The sequence below is a fragment of the Patiria miniata genome, unplaced genomic scaffold (genome assembly GCF_015706575.1).
Source record: "Patiria miniata isolate m_02_andy unplaced genomic scaffold, ASM1570657v1 HiC_scaffold_7, whole genome shotgun sequence".
In the NCBI taxonomy this organism is placed as follows: Eukaryota; Metazoa; Echinodermata; class Asteroidea; order Valvatida; family Asterinidae; genus Patiria; species Patiria miniata.
Window position 1 is genome coordinate 18,695,774 of NW_024037074.1, and position 19,188 is coordinate 18,714,961.

The following is a 19,188-nucleotide window of genomic DNA, read 5'->3' on the forward strand; positions in this document are numbered from 1 at the left end:
CAAAACGCGTGTATCAATTCAGAATGCATACAAGACTCTTACCAATTTTGCAGGAAAAACACAGAAACAGATCTAATATAAACACAAATTAAAATGGCCATGAACAAAATTAAATCAAAGGAAAATATCTCCAGGGAATTTTAGACTTCCCAATTCATGCATAATTGTATTAAATCAACAAACACAGTCAACATGAATCACACACAATTTTACACAGAAGTTCAGAATTCATGACACCTGTCTTATTCTTCACTACAGTCAGTTTGTTCAGCCAGATTAGGCCCAAACTGTTGAGGATTTTCCAATCCAGTAAAGCAAACGTAATTTTGTTTGTTCTTGCATTCATCCAACAGTCGCAGTATAATGCACCATTGGGCATTTTGCCTCAAAGAGCCAACGAACTTCCTGGTCTATTTCTTGTATTGGTTCCGTGCACAAGTACCCCCTAAACGGTTACAAAGGAAGAGTTGGGGGAGACTATTTGGAACTGAAGGACATCCCAACGCATCACTGACAGCGCCTGACGCTCACGTGAAGATGCTTTGGGTTTGGGCAGATTCAGAATAAAATAACTTGCGCGTACTTCGCACCATACTAGCGTGAACCAGTACACGCACGCTCGGTGTGTCCCCCAACTGGGGCTTTCAAAAATTGGTCAACTATGCCAACTATGGGCTAGTTTGCACAAGAACTGTTGTTGACCATTGGTTAACCATAGTTCGATTAAAGTTAGCCCAAACTCTGTCTAGTCGACGATGGTTGACTACGCTAGTCGACTATTTGGAACCAACGTACTGGGGCTGGTTGCATTGCTGGTAACCAATAGTGGCGCACATTCATAACGTACAGCAGGGAGCCAGCTAGGATCCAGAAGTTTTGCGATGACATTTAGACTAGCATTTGACTAGAGACATTCGCAGGTTGCTATTAGTGTGCAGGCGTAAAGTACGTCACAAATTAACCACTAGTTGACTAATGGTCCTTGCCCGAACTTGGCCTATACTGTTGGTGTACAGCCCATTGTTCTGCAGTTATAAATTACCAAACCTTTATTGTTACAGTTAATACCACATGCAAATTCTGAAAGCCATTCAGCCAAGTATATGACCAAAAAATTCTAACTTAAAAAAAAAATTGCTCAGTGTTAAACCAAAAAGTAAAATTGCCGAGTCCTCATTGCCTGGTGCAAAATACATAAAGTTACTATAATTCTGTATAAAATAGCTCACGGTGGCCCTCACTAATGGAGGATTTATTATGCTGGCCAGCTACATTAGAGTAACTGTCACAGAGCTCTTGTTTCATCAATAGAGGGCATAAGGCTTCCACCAGAACCAGGGACTACTGATAACAATATACTCATGAGGCCCCTCTCAATGGAGAAACAATAGTACATGCCATTGTACAAAGTAATTGCCTTGTGACAGATTATCTGAACAATAGCTAGCACAATGCTTTTGCCATTAAAGCGGGCCTTCATGATAGAATAGATGCCCGGATTGGCCTATGAACAGATTTTGAAATATTTTATTGTGGGAACAAATTATGAATTGGCACGACAAAGTTCCGGTAATTTAATCTTTCATCTCTCTGTATTTTTTGTTCACAGCTGAGCTTCTTCACGTTCCTATCGGCCGTCTGCGTGGTGCTCCACCTGGTAGCCACGGCGCTCTCCGGCCTGAGCGGGGCCGACCTCCAGACCTTAGTCAGCTGCCGAGACGACCTGCGACCTCTGACCTGCCACTGCTGCGAGACCCAGTCCCGCTGCGCCCGGCAAGAGGACATGGTGGTCTTCGAGGGGGTCGGGGACTGCACAACGATCACGGGCACCGTCAAGGAGCTCATGTACTCGGTCTGCGTCACCAACATCGTGGCGTGCGTTATTTGCATCGCATCCACCATCATCGGCTGCGCGTATATCGTGAAGAGACACACTGCAAGAAGGGTGAGTCTTAGGACTGCATTTGATTCATGCGACTATGGCTAGCAGTAACGCATATGTTTGCATGGGAAGTGGATTGAACTGCTTCCAAATGTGATTGCAAGCCATATTCAACTAAATCAGAGACAGCATATAAAGGGACATTACGTCCTGGAATGCACCCAATTGGGCTACAAAATACATTTTCAAACGAAATGATGTTAATTGGAAAGAGTATTTAAAAGTAGGATATAACTTTCACACAACCATCCTTTAAAAACTGGGCGCTTTTGTGTAATTCTTTAGAGAACCATGCAAGGGTATTTTGACTCTCAAAAATCGAGCTATGGACCTCATTCACGAGGAAGCCATTTTGGTCGTGTTCCCTGCATGTATTTAATTAATTGTGAACTGTTGAATGGGATGGTGCCAGACGATTTATGCATTCTAGCCTCATTTTCGTTTTTTTTTTTTAATGTAGCTTAAAACATTAGGGTATGTTTAATCACAAATCTGAAATTATTCATTGCAGCAGACTGGTATTAATTTGTAATTTACTTTTTCATTGCTTTCATTTCTCTTCGCAAGTTCCAAAACATGAAAAATTTACCTCACTTTCAATTTAATATGGCCGCCTCATGAATAAAGCCCACTGAGTGCTTGTTGTGAATCCTTCCGCACAGTGCAATCACATTCTGCGGACGTGCGACAAACAACATTTTTGTGTAGTGGTGCTGTGTGTATTATGTGTGTTATGTGTGTATTATGGCTGAAAATACGTACACAAAATGTACGCCGCATCTGATGTTAACAACAGGCCTTTTTGGGGGTTTTTCATGGAACGGTAAGACATTAGGTTAGTTTCCTTTTAACCAGACCTTTGAAATAGGATAAATAAACAATCCAAGACAAAAATAATTCTTCGGGAATTTCAGACCATAATACCCCTTTAATCTTGTCCTCAGTGAGCTTGGGCTTATTTCATTGAGCCACTTAGCACGGAGGCATTTGCTTACATGTAGCAAGGAGGCACTGGGTTTGATTCCCACTGAGCAAAATAGTGCAATTTAATTTGTTTTGGTCACAAATTCAATTTGTACACTTAGCAATTTATTGAAGTGTGCCAACCAGTCTGTCAAAGAGTGTAAATCATTTCAGTGGTAATGTGGCATAGCGCCCTCTGTTGACAAACACTAACCAGCCAAATGGCTACAGTACTTAGTACACCAGGTAGGCCTACCGGTATAATGAATTAATAAAATTAACAACCTGACAATTTCAACAATTTAATTAATTATTTTTTCGAATTCTACATGTACATTATAGTTGTTCCTTAAATAAATTAAATCGACCTTGTACCATGTATTGTATAGTAAACTACATGTATACTGAAAAAAGTTGAAAACTCTTAACATTTGTTTATTCAAGTCAAACCTTGGCTAACTTAAAGTGTACTCTTACAATAGTGAAATGCTTTACAGGATTCCATTGAACATAAATACAATGACATGCTAAGACTCAAATTGTCATAAATAACTCAGTGGCACATATGTACCGGTACATATACACTTCCAATTGAAATCACAATTTCAAATGCTGATTTTCTTAGATGTGAGGTGATCTTTTTCCATCTATTCCTTTCATTGGTACCACCACAAACCAAATTTTGACGAGTCTCATTTAAGTCATCCATTTGAACAAATTTACAGTACTGCCCAGCTATTCAACTGAACTGTGACAAAAACATTCCTTTCTCATTGTTCATCCCCTGTTCTTTTGATTGCCTTGTGATTTGGCTTGTGATTTGACTTGTGATTTGACTTCTGATGGACTTGTAATTTGACTTGTGATGGACTTGTGATTTGACTTGTGATTTGACTTGTGATTTGCCTTGTGATTTGACTTGTGATTGACTTGTGATGGACTTGTGATGGACTTGTGATTTGGCTTGTGATGGACTTGTGATTTGGCTTGTGATGGACTTCTGATTTGACTTGTGATTTGACTTGAGATTTGACTTCTGATGGACTTGTGATTTGACTTGTGATGGACTTGTAATGGACTTGTGATGGACTTGTGATGGACTTGTGATTTGACTTGTGATGGACTTGTGATGGACTTGTGATGGACTTGTGATTTGACTTGTGATTTGACTTGTGATGGACTTGTGATTTGACTTGTGATGAACTCAACCACAACCTTATTTCCATGGGAACCCACATGCTGCTGTCTTTCAGAGTGACTCATCTGGATCAGTTGGCATAGATTTTGGTTCATCTTTCTGGGTAGAGCCCCTTAACCCTGGTTTCAATAAGGGTTAGATTTTACCCCTGTGGATGTAGAATTCTGAAACCGGGTAGAAGCCATGTTGGATTCTTGATAGAGGGCAAGGGGTTGGCCAGAACCTCAGGGTTTGACCCGGATCTAAATTTTAAAAATTAGATAGAGCAAAAGGGATTTAATGTCTTTTGAGTCTATCTTATGAGTTTGTGTTTCCATTAAACTCCCCAGACTCGAAAGCCATTTCGTGATTTATGCCAAGTTCACATCAGCTGGGAACTCCCAGCCCTCTGAAACTCACTGTAAACACCCTACGGAGGGGAGGGGAAGTAATCAGGCGTCACTGTTGCCTGTGAAATTCTCACTCCCCTGCCAAACACTCTCTTCTCCAAACCCCACCATGATATCCCTGCGGGGTCGCTTGCAGTCTTTGTCTGTGACACAAAACACAACTCTGATTGAACCAGCAGGGGGAATTTTTATAACCTGACAATGGTTTCACAACTTCCTTCACTATCAAAAGTATGTATGAGTCAGACATCTAAATTTAGAGTGCAAAGGACCCCTTTTATACATGTGCTTGCTCTTTTCAAACCACAGTTTGAAAGCTTGAGTTATGGCTAGTGCTTAAAAGGGGGTGGGGTCATATTAAAAGTGGTGGAGAAGAGAGAGTTTGTCAAGAAACATGCATGGCACAGCTGGTCATTATTTGCGGAGGTGACAGGGGAGGCAATAGTGGAATCCAGCGACCCGAATCAGATGCTTTGACCAATCACAGCCGTGATTAATGTCGGACTTCCATGCTCAAAGGTCTGCCATGTGCATTTGTATGATGTGCATGGCGTATTTCTCATGCAGTGTGAAAACATAATTGCTGGTGAAAGAATCAAACTGAGGAAGTTACGTGTATCGTTCATTTTCATGGGTGAACTGGTTAATTATACTCAAAACCTGATAATATCTGTCAAAATCAAGTACCAGTATGGTAACAGCCTGTCCCATAAACAATAGCACACTATACTATATGATGATACCGGTACATAGACCATTCTGAACGCGCCATCACTGTACATTCACAGCAGAGGCCCCCGTCAATGGCGGAATCATTGTACCAGCTATTGTAAAGCAACTGCCCCATGACAGGTTACTGGCATTTGAAGATCGAAACAATAGCTGGCATGAAGCTTTTTGAAGGGGATCTTCTTCGGTGTACAGCGGTAGCTTGCTCAGAATGGTCTACATGTATGTCCTTCGAGCACAAGTACCCCCTCAACGGTAACAAAGGGAGAGTTGGGGGAGACCACTGGGAGAGACATTCAAACGAATTGCGTGAAGCAGTACGCGCACGCAAGTGTGTCCTGTCCACTGGGCTCTTTAAAGTGGTAAAAATACGCCCTCTCTTGTTTGCGCAATGAGCCCGTACCAGTTGACAGGAATCTCAACCATCGTGTTGTGACCAATAATATCCATATCTATTACCCTCCCCTCCCGCCTGCCCTTGATGTCATTTTGACAGCTGAGAGTGTTTCTTTGCTCTGTGCTGGCAGTTAATCCACTTCCCATGGTTTGGAATGAAAGCAACTTTAAAAGCTTTCCACCCTGCTTCGCAGCTGGTAAGAACTTGTGACAACACCACCGTATGTTTACAGTAAGTTTTCTGATCATATCGACAAAGTAGCCAGCACTTTGGGAAATGCAAATGCTTGCATAGTGCATTCCTGCTGAGCTCATGAAATTCGGTTATGAAAGCAGAATTCCTGCTTTTTGTTTTGAACGGGGTTTGTGCTACTGGTTGGGTGCACCATCTCAGGAATACAGGTACATGAGTACAGTGTTGTAAAACTCATTCTTGTACTCAGACTCATACCGGTTCTTGAGTACTTTTTTGTACTGGTCCTCATACTCATACTCAAGAGAATGTCAGTTTGTACTTGAAAATGAAAAAAAAAACCTGTACTCATGCCTGTACTCATAGCAAGATAATGATACTCATGCTTGTACTGATACTCGTACTCACAGCAAGGTGCTCGTAGTTGTACTCATACTGGTACTCATTGCAAACTATTCATATTCTTCCTTCCAAGAACAAATTACATGTACAGTACTCGTACTCATGGCAAAGTACTTGTACTCACACTCAGAATCGTACTTGTGGCAAAGTTCCTGTACTCATACTTGTGGGAAAGTACTCATACTCATACTCATGGAAAAGAACTTGAACTCATACTCAGAGTCGTACTCATGGCAAAGTTCATGTACTCATACTCGGAGTCATACTCATGGCAAAGTACTCGTACTCATACTACTGGCAAAGTACTCATACTACTGGCAAAGTACTTGTACTCATACTCAGAGTTGTACTCATGGCAGAGTATTTGTACTCATACTTGTGGCAAAGTACTCAAACTCGTACTCGTGGCAAAGTACTCAAACTCATACTCGTGGCAAAGTACTCAAACTCATACTCGTGGCAAAGTATTCAAACTCGTACTCGTGGCAAAGTACTCAAACTCATACTCGTGGCAAAGTACTCAAACTCATACTCGTGGCAAAGTACCGGTACTCGTACTCATCGCAAAGTACTCATACTCATATTCAGAGTGGTACTCATGGCAAAGGAGCCATGGGAGTTCTGTCTTAAAGACTACTCATTTCTTTGAAGGAATGACTTAGAAGTTTGTTTAGATTTGGTGTGTTTGTTTGTCTGTTTACAAGTTTGTATGCATGTATGTTTGAATCTGCCCAAATCCTTCAAAATCTCAAGGAATTCGGGATAAATTTTGCAGGATACAGGAACAGCCCTGTCACTATAACACGTACGCCACTGTGATTAAATCGTTCCTTGGTCCATTTGGTTTCTGCTCAGCTTTTTTTTTTAAGGATTCAGAAAGGTTCAACCAAAAATGGGCGAACTTGGGCTACAAGTACACATTTAAAGCTCTGTGTACAGGTACCGTACAGGTATATTATTATACCCATGGTCTTTTACTTGAACTTTACAAAAAGTACACACTCAAGAACAACGTATGTTGCGAAACATCAAGGCACTTGCAGGCAGTAACCATAAGGTATTTTTGTGATAATAACAATCATTGAGTTGGACCGATACCTGATAGTCAGGAAACTCCAGGTAGATGAAATTTGTCGCTAAATTTGGCTTCAGATGCCGACAGCGAGCACAGGTAAGTGGCAACTCTCCAAACAGCTGGAGCAGGAAATTACATTGTGGAGTTCTTAGCGTGGGACTGCCTAAAATGGCTGTGAGTATCTTGAAGATATGCTGTGTTCTTTCATTTGGTGATTTTTGTGAAAGTTTTGTATTGCATGTAGAAATGTGGTGGGTTTTTTTTGGAGGTGGGTCATTCAATAAATCTGGGTCCACATTTTTTCCTGTTCCTGTTGCATCTGACATGTATGATTTTGTAATCTGGATGCACTCCTTCGTGCATTCTTTCTTCGTATAGAATATGTAAAGCAACAACCTAATCAATCAAATACAAAATAGTTTGAAGTCATTTTTAATGATACTTCATTGGCAAATAATTACAAAGCTTCAGAGATAACGGACAGGAAAATTCTCACACTTTGGACACTTAATTTAAAGATTGACCAACAACACTATGTAAGTGAAAGGTTTGCTAGTTTTTAAATGTAATCTATAAATTGTTACATAACTTAACAAAGTTGTGACTTGTTGATATGTAAGTGAAATATTATCTTTATAGCTTAATTTACAATTAGCTAAATAGATCTTTACACTTTAGCTTTAATTAAAATGTGTACAATGTTGCAGTGAGTATCAATGTAATAAGTACCCTCAGTTACATCATGAAATAAAACGGGTATCGTAAATAGTATTATTAAAAAGTTTGGAAAAAGTTAAGTCTCAAAAGCGACCATATTTTGTCATGCACTCCAGAGGCATGCAAAAGTAACACACATGTGGTAAACTTCAAATTTATTTCATTCATTGCTTCTTTAAGATCAGACAGACAGACAGACAAAAGAGTGTACTATCATTCCTCATCTTCACATTTTAACCGTCTGGACTTAGCATGTTTGACATTTCCAACGTCCCAGGTGAGACCAGCCCATAATGGCATCGATTTCAAGGCTGCAAGAGCTACCCGGGACCCCCCTTAGTGATGGCCCTTTACACTATACCCACCCAACACATCTCTCTCAGCAAGACCCTTTGACTTGAGGTGTCCAATTTGGAGTTGGCCTGGCCTGTCAATTTCTGTCACTTAGCTGTCCTGTTTTACTTTTTTTGTCATGTACATGTATGTAAAGCAGAGTGCCTCGTAGAGTATGGGAATGAAGTTGTTCAGTCTCTTTGAAAGTTTTGATGGAAAACACTCTTGGATGTAAGTGCCTCTTTTTTTCTCTCTTATGGAGGAAGTTACAATGTTACTGTACCGTACTTGTTCATCTTGCACATGCCTAGGGGATGGGGAGAGTATGGGAGTGAACATGTATGTAAGTTGGTTGTCATCACTTGGGCTTTGTTGAAATGAGTTTTTCAACAATTCACCCTACAGTACATGTAACTTGGCTGTGTGAAGTACTTGTAATGAGGAGTGAGGACCTCCCACATGTACTTGATCAGGAATGATGAAGTGCAGTTCACATCACCAATTTATTGCAGTGAAATTGGGCTAATTTGAACGGTACCAATTTGCTAATTTGCCACAGATATATTCGCTTTGGCATTTCGCATTCAACTTGGGTTCAACACTCTCATTATCTAGGCTAGATGGTATACAAATAATGAATGTTTATGAGTGCAATGAAAGGAATATTTTCATTCGATGAAAGATTGACTGTTCCATTCAACGAGGCATAGCCGAGTTGAATGAAACAGTCCATCTTTCACCGAATGAAAATATTCCTTCCATTGCACAAATTGAAAAACATTCATTATTGTATAACACCTATACAGGGTGAGTAAAAAAAACGAAACCCAAATGTTGGGACCATTGTTTTAGTGAAGTTTTGCAAGTAGCACTTTCAAAATGTACGATATGAAAGCCTAATTCATAAGCTTTCTTTTAGTCCAAGAATCCTTCAAATCACTCATGTAATTTTCAAGGAATTTTAAATACAACCACCATTTTAAAGTTCTGTCCACAGATCACAAAAAAAGGTGTGCGTTCTTTCAGCAAAACGAAAACGAATCACATAGGGATGTGTGTCAATTGTTTTTGTTTTGCTGAAATAACACATACCTTTTTTTGTGATCCATGGGCAGAACTTTAAAACGGTGGTTGTGTTTAAAATTCCGTAACTTGAAAAGTACATGGGTGATTTGAATGATTCTTATACTAACAGAAAGATTATGAATTGGGCTTTCATATCCTAGATTTTGAAAGTGCTACATGCAGAACTTCACTAAGAAAATGGTCCCGACATTTGGGTTTCGTTTTTGTTTTACTCACCCTGTATAGATCCTTGTCATTTGATATTTTATGAAAAAATATCTTAGGCTTACCTTCAGTTTTATTTCATTTCTGTGGCCATCCACAACAAATATAAACCCACTATTATAAGTGCCAGGGTTTGTGTCAAATATTGCTATCAACAAAGTGTCAGTACAGTCGGTCATGTACGGTCAACACATAATGCAAACTTCATGCTCCGCGATCGATATGGAGGCGCGCGTGCAATGGAGCAAAACGAATGGAACCAAAATACTCGGTAAATGGAACCAAATAGCATGCTGTATGACGTAAATCATACAATGGAAAATTTGTCAGTGAAATGGGGCAAATGGTTCAATGTCATATGACTAAATTCCACCAATCAATTGACAGGGATCTACTTAGGTGTTATATGATTTGTGCTAAATGACTTCAAGTTGAAATTTGATAATATTCAGAAAAAAGACAAACAAAAAATTAGAAACCACAAAAAAACCCTAATTGTTTTAAAGTGAGAAATTACAAAACAACTACAGTGTATACTAAAATACTTTCATTAGATCTCACTTATTCACAGAGTCCAAATACACTGAGCTGCATACACAATGGACACATTTTGGGTTTTTTTTTTTTTTTTGCTTTAGCAGCTAAGCTAGCTCTTTAAGATGGATAGTTTGGATACCAGCAAAAAATATAATTAATTATGAAAATGGATACCTGTGTCAGTTTTCCTGATGATTTTCCTACAGAACTGCATTGAATTTTTGTTGCATGCAGACTGTCAGTTGTAATTCTATTTGGGTCATCTTTTATTTATTACTAAAACAGCTGCACCATTTCCCCCCCCCTCTAGAATAACACAATAAGTAGGCCTAATCATGGCCTAATCATACAGTACTACTAGATGTAGTAGCCTCAAACCTATGTTTAGTTTCATATTGTAAAGAATTCCAATGAAAACATGTAAAGTAGATTCCCTGGATAAATGCTTAAATACTTCTGGATTTTAAATTAGTATCGCAACACCAATTTGATAGTACTTTTTAAATATTGCCCCAAGCTACAAGTACATGTATTTTGATCCCCACTGAAGAAGTTGATCATTTTACAAGCTGTTGCTTTGTGTGTGAGGCGAAGCCAAGATGCGTGCCCTGCGCATCAAGCCTGGGGTATTGTATTATTGTTTGGAGTCTGCTGGAGGAAGACTTTGCCTATAAATGGTCATCTCGCCATGACGACACAGCGAGAGAGTTTGTGCAGAGATAGACAAAGACATGCTCTGCAAACAGGATGGGGGGGGGGGAGTTTCAAATCATTGCTTGTTTTTACTTGCAGTAAATGTTGTCGGTTTCCTGTGATGAAACTAGTGTATATCCATCCAGGTTTCACTATACATCCATCAACATAGTTTCTGATACTAGCCAAATATTTTGTTTCCAACTGGGATGCATGCTACAAATCTTAAGACAGCTGCAAGATCAGAAAGGCATCTGAGAAGAAATTTTATAATCTAAAACCCATCTCTTTGCCTGTGCGGTGTTTCTATTGAGTTGAGAATTTTGGCTTGAGGAAGTTTTTTCCTCCAGATAGCAGGGCAACTGGTTTGTTGTGGATGGTGTTTCAAGGCGAAAGCAGGTTTAGAAAACGCTGGCAGGGGGCATGAGAAAGATCTGTTAGTTGGGACCGAAAGGTCATTTGTCAGGAATGCCGGTGCTTTTTTTTCTTCTTCTCTGGGATTGATGGTTTGTTGAGCTCATTAGTAGAAGGTTGTCTTGGCTCTTGTTAGCCTTGCTGGGAGCAATCAGTCAGTGCCTAGAGTTGCTCGGACCGCAGATGCTTGGTTTGGAGAGAGAGTTGAAACAGGGAGAGCTTGGAACCTCAAATTTTGTCGGAGCTTAAGATGCTTGCCCTCCTTTGGGTACATGTTCATGTACATGCAGGTGAGTTTACTCATTAGTGTGTGGTTTAATGCCGCACTTCAGGTACCGGTGGTGTTGTGTGATGAGGGGGCCTTTGGTTATAAGACAAGTTATAATGATGCATTGGAAGGACCAAGGTACAGGTAAGATGGTGTTAATTATGTTGGAAAAGCAGGGATAGGCCTGCCGTGTCATGCATGTGCATGTGTGCATTTAAGCAGATGCTACAGGTATCGGTATGTCATTGATGGATCTTCACAAATCTGCTTACCTTTCAGCCTTATGCTGTAGATATTTGCATATTTTTTTTTATTCCACCATAACCTATGTTGTGCAGTCATTCTTTTCAGAACCAATGATGATGTGCATATATTTATTGTATTTTTGCAAGACTTTCTTTTTTCTTCTTTTTTTTTCTATTCCCATCAACTGTTTACATGTATTTAAGTCTTGGCTGCAGAGTTTTTTCTTGAAAGCCAAGCAAAAACAGTTCACCGCCCAAAATGTGTAGCTTGGCAGAACCATTGCATTTTGACCCAGCAGACAAAAACTTCATTGAATAGCTGAGCACACATCTTTGCTACTTGTAAGCACCGAAAAAAATAACTGAAGAAATAATTATTCAAGAGAGTAGAATAGTTCACGAGGATATGATAATTCCAGTGTTATGAAAGGAAGTGTAATGTCCGTGGCAGAGCCAATTAACCATGATATCTAATTAATGATTCAGAGAAATTAGCCAAAACTTCTAGTCTGTAATCTCCTTGACCATTACTGGATGATGGCCGTATAAGATTTTGAAAATACATTTTCAGGTTTATTCACTGAGCTCGTAAAAGTTCTGTCACAGACATTACATAATGCTGAAATTGCCCAAACCTGACTTTAAAAATCTTTAAATATACTCAGTTCCTAAAGAAAGTGTACTGTTAAAAATCTGCTAATTGCTTTGTAATCTGTCCAAAACGCTCATAAGAAGCTTTTTCAAACAAAGAAGCTTTAAAGTGAAACCCACTAATTGCCCTTTAATGAGTCCAACACTTGCTAGAAGCTTTTAAAACAAATGGTTGAGAGTTATAATCCTGGCAAAAATGTTGCTTGTGTACCAACAAGTGTCAGGCATGTTTTGTTCAGGGTGACAAATGCTAAGTCCCTACTCACACACGAGATAAAAGGAATCACTGACATGATTTGCTGATTGCATTTCAGATTAGTGATCAACACTGCTATTACATGAGCAGACTAGTCTTGTTTTGGAACATGGCCCAAGCACTTTATAACTTATCCCATTAGCTGGAATGCAAGCAAGGAATTGTGCAGCCTGTAGATCTTGAGAGAAAACAACAACAATTCACTCTTGACTCTGCAACTGAGCAGGGAGGCGGCATGTTGTTTTCTGTGCTCTGAGTGGGAACAAAGGATGCAAGGTTTGTCTGACTTGAAGTTCATCTTCATTTGGAAACAAAAACTTGTCTTTTCTGTGGATTTTCATTGACAAATCTGTGATTTATAGTTTTTAAATCACCAATGCCGTCCTTAAAGTGATTCCTTATAAGGCAAGGGCTGTACTGGCATACATGGTACTGGGTTTTGACATTACATTGGTTCAGAACTTTTTCAGGTTGGACTCGTCACGTTTTCAGAAATTATTGGGAGTTGCTACATGTAGGAATCAACTCCATGGCAACAGTCAAAAAATTGTTGTGTCGTGATTTCGATTCCAACTTTCAAATCTGTTCTGTTTTGGTGCTGAGTCACCCAAGCTCCTTGATTTTTCTTTTTAACTTTCTGGGTTTTTTTCCCCCAAGCTTTTAAGTATGTTTAAACAAATTAATGACTTTTTGATTCTTTGACACAGGAGCAGAGTATGCAAGATGTAACAAAAAAATGACAAGCTTTGCTGAAATTTTGAGATTTTGCTAAAATGTGACAAGTCCTCAAAATATTCTTCTTTTTTTTAAATTTCTCGTAGATGGTTGTTCGTCGATCCCAGTGCAGCAACCTGGCAAGGGACTCCTTCTTCAGCGACATCATCATGCCCACCGATTCGGTCTTCACCCCGCCCTTAGCCCCGCCCCCTCCCTACTCCCCGCCGGACTACACAGCCATCTCTAATGATCGCGTCCTGGTGGAGTCCAACGAGTTCATGGACGACCTGTCCACCCCCACCCCGGTCATCGGACCCCAGGACATGCCTCCGCCCTACTCGACCCTTGATCTTTCCCCGGGCGGGACCGTAATGGAGTGTGCTATGTCACAGGAATATCAGGTGGACCCAAATGAGGTAAGCATTTCAGTTTTCAGAGTTTTATGTTAAAGCTACAGTCCATCATTTGTAATTTGTGCATTTTGTTCGTTTGAAGCAACAAAAGTGTTCAAAATCTAATGAAGGATACTGAGCAACTAACCTGATGAAGTTTCAGCTAAGCTTCAGCTGTACATTCCGAGAAAAACAGCATTCTAAGATCTCAATTTCAAATCAAAAGTTACTGAATCCTGTTTTGAATTGTTTTGAATTGCAGCTATACGCGACGTCGCGCACTGATCCGACGAATTACAACAACCGCGCGCGCGTGTGCGTCGTTCCAATACTTGTGCGCGCTGCGCTGAATAACAAAACGAACTACTAATTTAAATTTTCCTACGGTGCTTCTTAAGAATCACCGTTGGAAATGCCTTCTTTCGTTGATTACTTCAAAATGACAGCTTCCCAGAAAGAATAATTTCACAGGGAGTTTAGTTCCCTTACTATCTTTCAACCAAGTTTGTTTTTCAGCAATAATTACGCCAGTTACTTTTCGGATGGCTGCAAATGATGGACTATAGCTTTAAGGTAATTGATTCATACTCCATGCTCTTCAAACAATCAATTTTTTTCTCCGGACGAATTTTCAATGAGTATGTTTTGTTTTCACACAAAAAAAAAATTTATTCTGATTTTGGGCATCTGCATCTCTCTGAAAACAGGCTTTCATTTTGTGCACAGATAACCCGCCCTGCGAGAGCCTAATTGTTGTCTGGCAGCCAATAACTCAAATTTTGTGAAGAAATAATTCAATAACTCAACGTTTGGTGGATTTTCTCATTCAAAAGTGAATAATTATTTTATATTGCTAAGAAAATAGCAATTGAAAAAAAAACAATCGATTTTTTGAGGTGAAACTCGAAATAAGCACGGAGAATGCACCTTTAAACTGATTAATTTATAAAATTAGGTAATTATTACCATATGGGCAATTGTTTGGCCTTGTTTTGAGTAAAAAATACTGAAATTCATGTGGGACAGTGTCAAATTGCTCATACTTGTGTACTTTTTACTTTAAAAAATGCAGTGAACCCAATCCAAGATTTGTAATTTTTTTAAGTACATGTAGTGCACTCAAACCCACACCAAAAAAGCTCAGTATATTTTTTCCTTACTAACAAAACATCCTAAGCTCATGAAAGAACATTACCACAAAACTTGGTTTGGATGGTGTGAATATAGAGCTAAGGACTTGTTGAAATGAATTCTGTATTGACTATCCGAAATCATCCATGACTTTCAATTGTCCTGTACTACCATTGTATCAAAGTTTTGACAGGACGGATCAAAGCAAATTATTGGGTGATGAATTCCGTTTTCTCTTGATTCTCTGCGGGAAATGCACTGTTGTATCTAATGTCAGAGTGTTCCGAAAGGCCCATTTATCACAGTCTCATTTGGATGTCGGTCCACACTGGCTCGGCAACAAATACCAAGGCACTCAGATAATGACTTGCAGGAAGCTGACAAGCTGTGCAATGATTGAAAAGCAGTGATTTCAGGTCACAATGGGATTTAAAATTCAGCCGGTGCCGTTTCCATTTGCTCCATTCAAAATGGGTCAGTCCCCTAGCCTAGGCCATCCTCCGCGGTCTAGCCAAGTTAACGACAATGCAGGCAAAGAAATAAAAAGCGACAACTCTGAAATTTAATTTCAGAGTTGCGGTTGCTTTTTTTTTATCGGGGTTACAGAATTTTAAAGGGCGTCTGCGGGTTGCATTTACTTCAGACTTTTCCTTTTGTGGGAAGGCTCTGGTGTGCACTGAAAAGCTTCTCTTGGGAATGTACAAGTATGCTCCCTTTGCCCAAGATGAGTCTCAGTGGTACATGTGTGTGTACATGGCGGGCACAATAGGAAAAAAGGCCTGTTTGTTAGTCCTGCTTCAAAGCAACCAACAAAACCCACTTTTGTTGTTCGCCGCAGGCGGCTGGGTGAGCCGGGCCGGGGCTGTTTAGTGGTGGAGAGAGGGGGGTTATTATCGACAGCTTGGATTGAAGTTATTGTGTGGATGGAAGAAGAAGGGGAAAAAGTACATAGTAGTGGAAAGGACACAAGCCTGAAATGATGCAGAGGTTGAAATTAGATCTGGTGGTGCTGGATCGATGGAACAGACATTGCGGTATGTTCCAGTGTGCTTGTGTGTAGATGGAAAAAATCGGTTGGTGTTCATGAATGCATGTGTCTGTGTTGTCTGTGCTGGTGAATGCGTTGGACTGAGGGACAGGAGTTGACACTTTGATCCAGGTAACAAATTTAATCCTAGCTTCCTGCATTTCTAGTCAGTTTTGCCGGAAACTTTCCTGAATCTGCTAAAAGTCTTCCATTGTTCAGAAGCCCAACAATACATTCTTTGTACTTGAAACTTTCGAGAGGCATCAAGCCTCATGTAAAGTCATCGTGGTTGGGCTCTGCCTTGTGGATTTTAAAGAGTTCGGGTTGAAAATTCAAGCTGATTTCCTGATGAATTCATTTACAATTTAACACCGTTCATAACTAATCTCCTGTATACATGGTATAATTTCAAATGCATGCATTACTTTATGTTCAAAGTGAATGAAACCCTTGTTCATATCAAAGAAGACAAATAATAATTTTGCTTTACTTTTTCAATCTGTGGATCCTTGTTTTTGATTGACCAAAAACGACTTGACATGCATGTTTACCCAACCATTCAGCTATATGTGACCCGCTCCACAAAAATGAGTCTGTTGTGGCAAAACTGACATTTTGAGTTAACTACATTAATAAAATGGGAATGAAATAAGCTTTCATTTGGTATATCATGGGCCTCTCTAGGACGTTTGGTTGCACTGTTGTGCCTTTTTTTAATTCTGTCAAGTTTTTGCCAAGCAAGAAATGTCTCAATGAAGAAAAAAGGGTTTAAAAATTACAAATACACTGTAACTAACCAAGAAAATCACCAAAAATCATGAATTTGTTGGTCTTTTTCTTACAATATTTAAATTTCTGTGTAAGATATCTGAACTAAAACTATCAAACAACCAAAATAAAACAAAAACAAAAAATCCAAATTTTGAGCAAATTTTCACTGTTTCCATTTAAAAGTGGTGAAAGCTGGAATTCAAGCTATGCGACATCAGACTCATTTTTGCAGAGCGGGTCACATATAGAAACGTGGACACACATACATGGCACAAGTACTTGCCCCATTCTAGTGCCTAGATACTTGATGAAATGTGGTATCTTGGCTCAAGAACATGACTAACATTGTACATGGTACATTTACCATTACATGTGCGTGTTTCTTAAATAAATGAAATTGGCCCACAGCATGTGCATGTACCGGTACTGTACATGTTCCTCCAATCACCAAGAAATGCTCCAGTGCATGCAGTGATTGATCTGTTCTGAAACCCCTCAGGCACTGGTTTGGCTTAGCCTGCCTGCCAATCAAAAAAAAAGAGAGTTTTCCTGTAAGTGTGTGTGCAAACATAGGTACATGTGTTTGCTGATAAGTGTCTCAGCTGCTTACCAACTGTAGTGCACAATTCTACATGTACTTGAGATTTTGTTTGCATTGGGGAAAAAAATTGTGTTTGGTCATTTATAATATAGGGTAACAGAATCCATGCAGTCTGAGTTTGAATGTCACATCCAAAAGAGGCCAATTTGGTAATCTTGTGAACAACTCCAACAACTTTGCTCTTGGTTTTTTGTTGCTTGTTTTGTTTGTCGTTTTTCGATTTTGATGTGTACATGTGTTCTTATTCCTCCATGGTACATGTAGCTCTTGTGCTGAAAATACTGGACTGACAGATAGTATACATTTATTTCTATTTATTTATTTAATTAATTCTTATTTTAACTGGGTTGCCCATTCAGTGGAATCCACTGGTCTCCCATGGGTCCCAGTAAAGTGAAGACAATGTGAAAAAAAATACAGTTTTAGATGTGGGAGGAAAACCCCAAAAGAACACTCTGAGGAAAACCCACGGAATCAATTAGGGACTGAAAAGTCGACATACATGTATTGGCCTACTGGCCCAGGCATGAATTGAACCCAGGGCCCAATTTCACGGCGCTGCTAAGCACAAAAATTTGCTTAGCACAAAAAAGTCTGGCCTATAAAAGCAAAGCTCTGGTTACCAGCCAAAACTCCATGTGATTTTCATGCTAAGTAAATCACAAGCAATATACATCACATGGAGTTTTGGCTGGTAACCTGCTTTTATAAGCCAGACTTTTTTTTGTGCTAAGCAAATTTGTGTGCTTAGCAGCACCATGGAATTTGCCCCTGGTCACAGCAGTGGAAGGCGAGGAAAGTACCGCTAGTACGCCAACCTGACTCCCCTGGATTTGTTGGGTAAGCCGGCAGTTTTTGCTCGTCCCATACACACATCCTGTAGGGTCTCCTTGCGTAATATAGGGTTAGAGAAGAATTTCTGTGCTTGTGGTGTCAGCACAGAATGGTGATTGTACACACACAAAATTCTGTGGTTAGCAATACCATGAAATTGGCCCAGCCTTGAAATACCATGAAATTGGCCCATAGTATGGGCTCAGTCCATCCCAGTAGAGTAGAGGTGTAGGTATGGTAGCATTCTTGGCATGGCTCATTAGTCGCCAGACATGACAAATCCTGATCTAAACACTTGTACAAATGCCCTATTGGCAAAAAATTCCAATCACCATTTACAAGTGTGTATGTAGGCCTGGAGGTATGCGCAATCATTAGAGTAACAATTCCCTTGGAATTTTCTGCATGTTGACTCTGGCTCCCAGAATTTGTTCATTTCCAATACATTCCTGTTTTGTTGTCCTATGTAGCCCCCCTTCCCCCCCCCCCCAGTCAAAAACCGAGGGTTGTCCATGTCTAAAGAAGGACTGCAGTGATTTGTGGCCAACAATGGCGACCCATTCACCCGATGTGGCTGTTTTTCCCCCGCTGAGTTGGCAAACATATTATCCTGGAATCTTGAAGACGTTTGTGCTCATTGTGTTACTGTACATCCAGGGTCCTCTGCATATATGATTAACATCGCAATTTACAGTATAACTCCACCGCAGCAATTCAATTCAATTCAATTCAACTCAGTTTTGTGTGAGTAAAAATGCATAGCATCTGAAATTGTTCTCTCATCCTACTGTTCACAAGTTTTCAAACTTTTCCTGCAGTTATGCAAATGAAAGTTTTGCAGTAGCTGACCATGTACATGTACATCTATCTCCATAAATAGCCAATTGGACATTTCACTCGCGCGTCTGAGCAATGCAATTTGTTTGATAAACAAAACACGTCACACGGTCCTAGTCCACCCAAATAGCAAACTTTACAGCATTATGTGGGTTTGTTTATCCAAAACTCTGTCCCACAATGCATT

At 39.8% G+C, this 19,188-nt stretch overlaps 1 protein-coding gene across 1 annotated transcript in view; it reads left to right on the plus strand.

Moving 5' to 3' along the window:
* Window positions 1–1,577: 1,577 nt before the first annotated feature.
* Window positions 1,578–19,188, plus strand: part of LOC119745359 — a 32,418-nt gene continuing 14,807 nt past the window's right edge. The window contains exons 1-2 of the mRNA XM_038221665.1: window positions 1,578–1,945; window positions 13,513–13,824. Coding sequence (XP_038077593.1) covers window positions 1,784–1,945; window positions 13,513–13,824 — 474 coding nt within the window. The 5' untranslated portion in view covers window positions 1,578–1,783. The remainder of the gene's footprint in view (window positions 1,946–13,512; window positions 13,825–19,188) is intronic.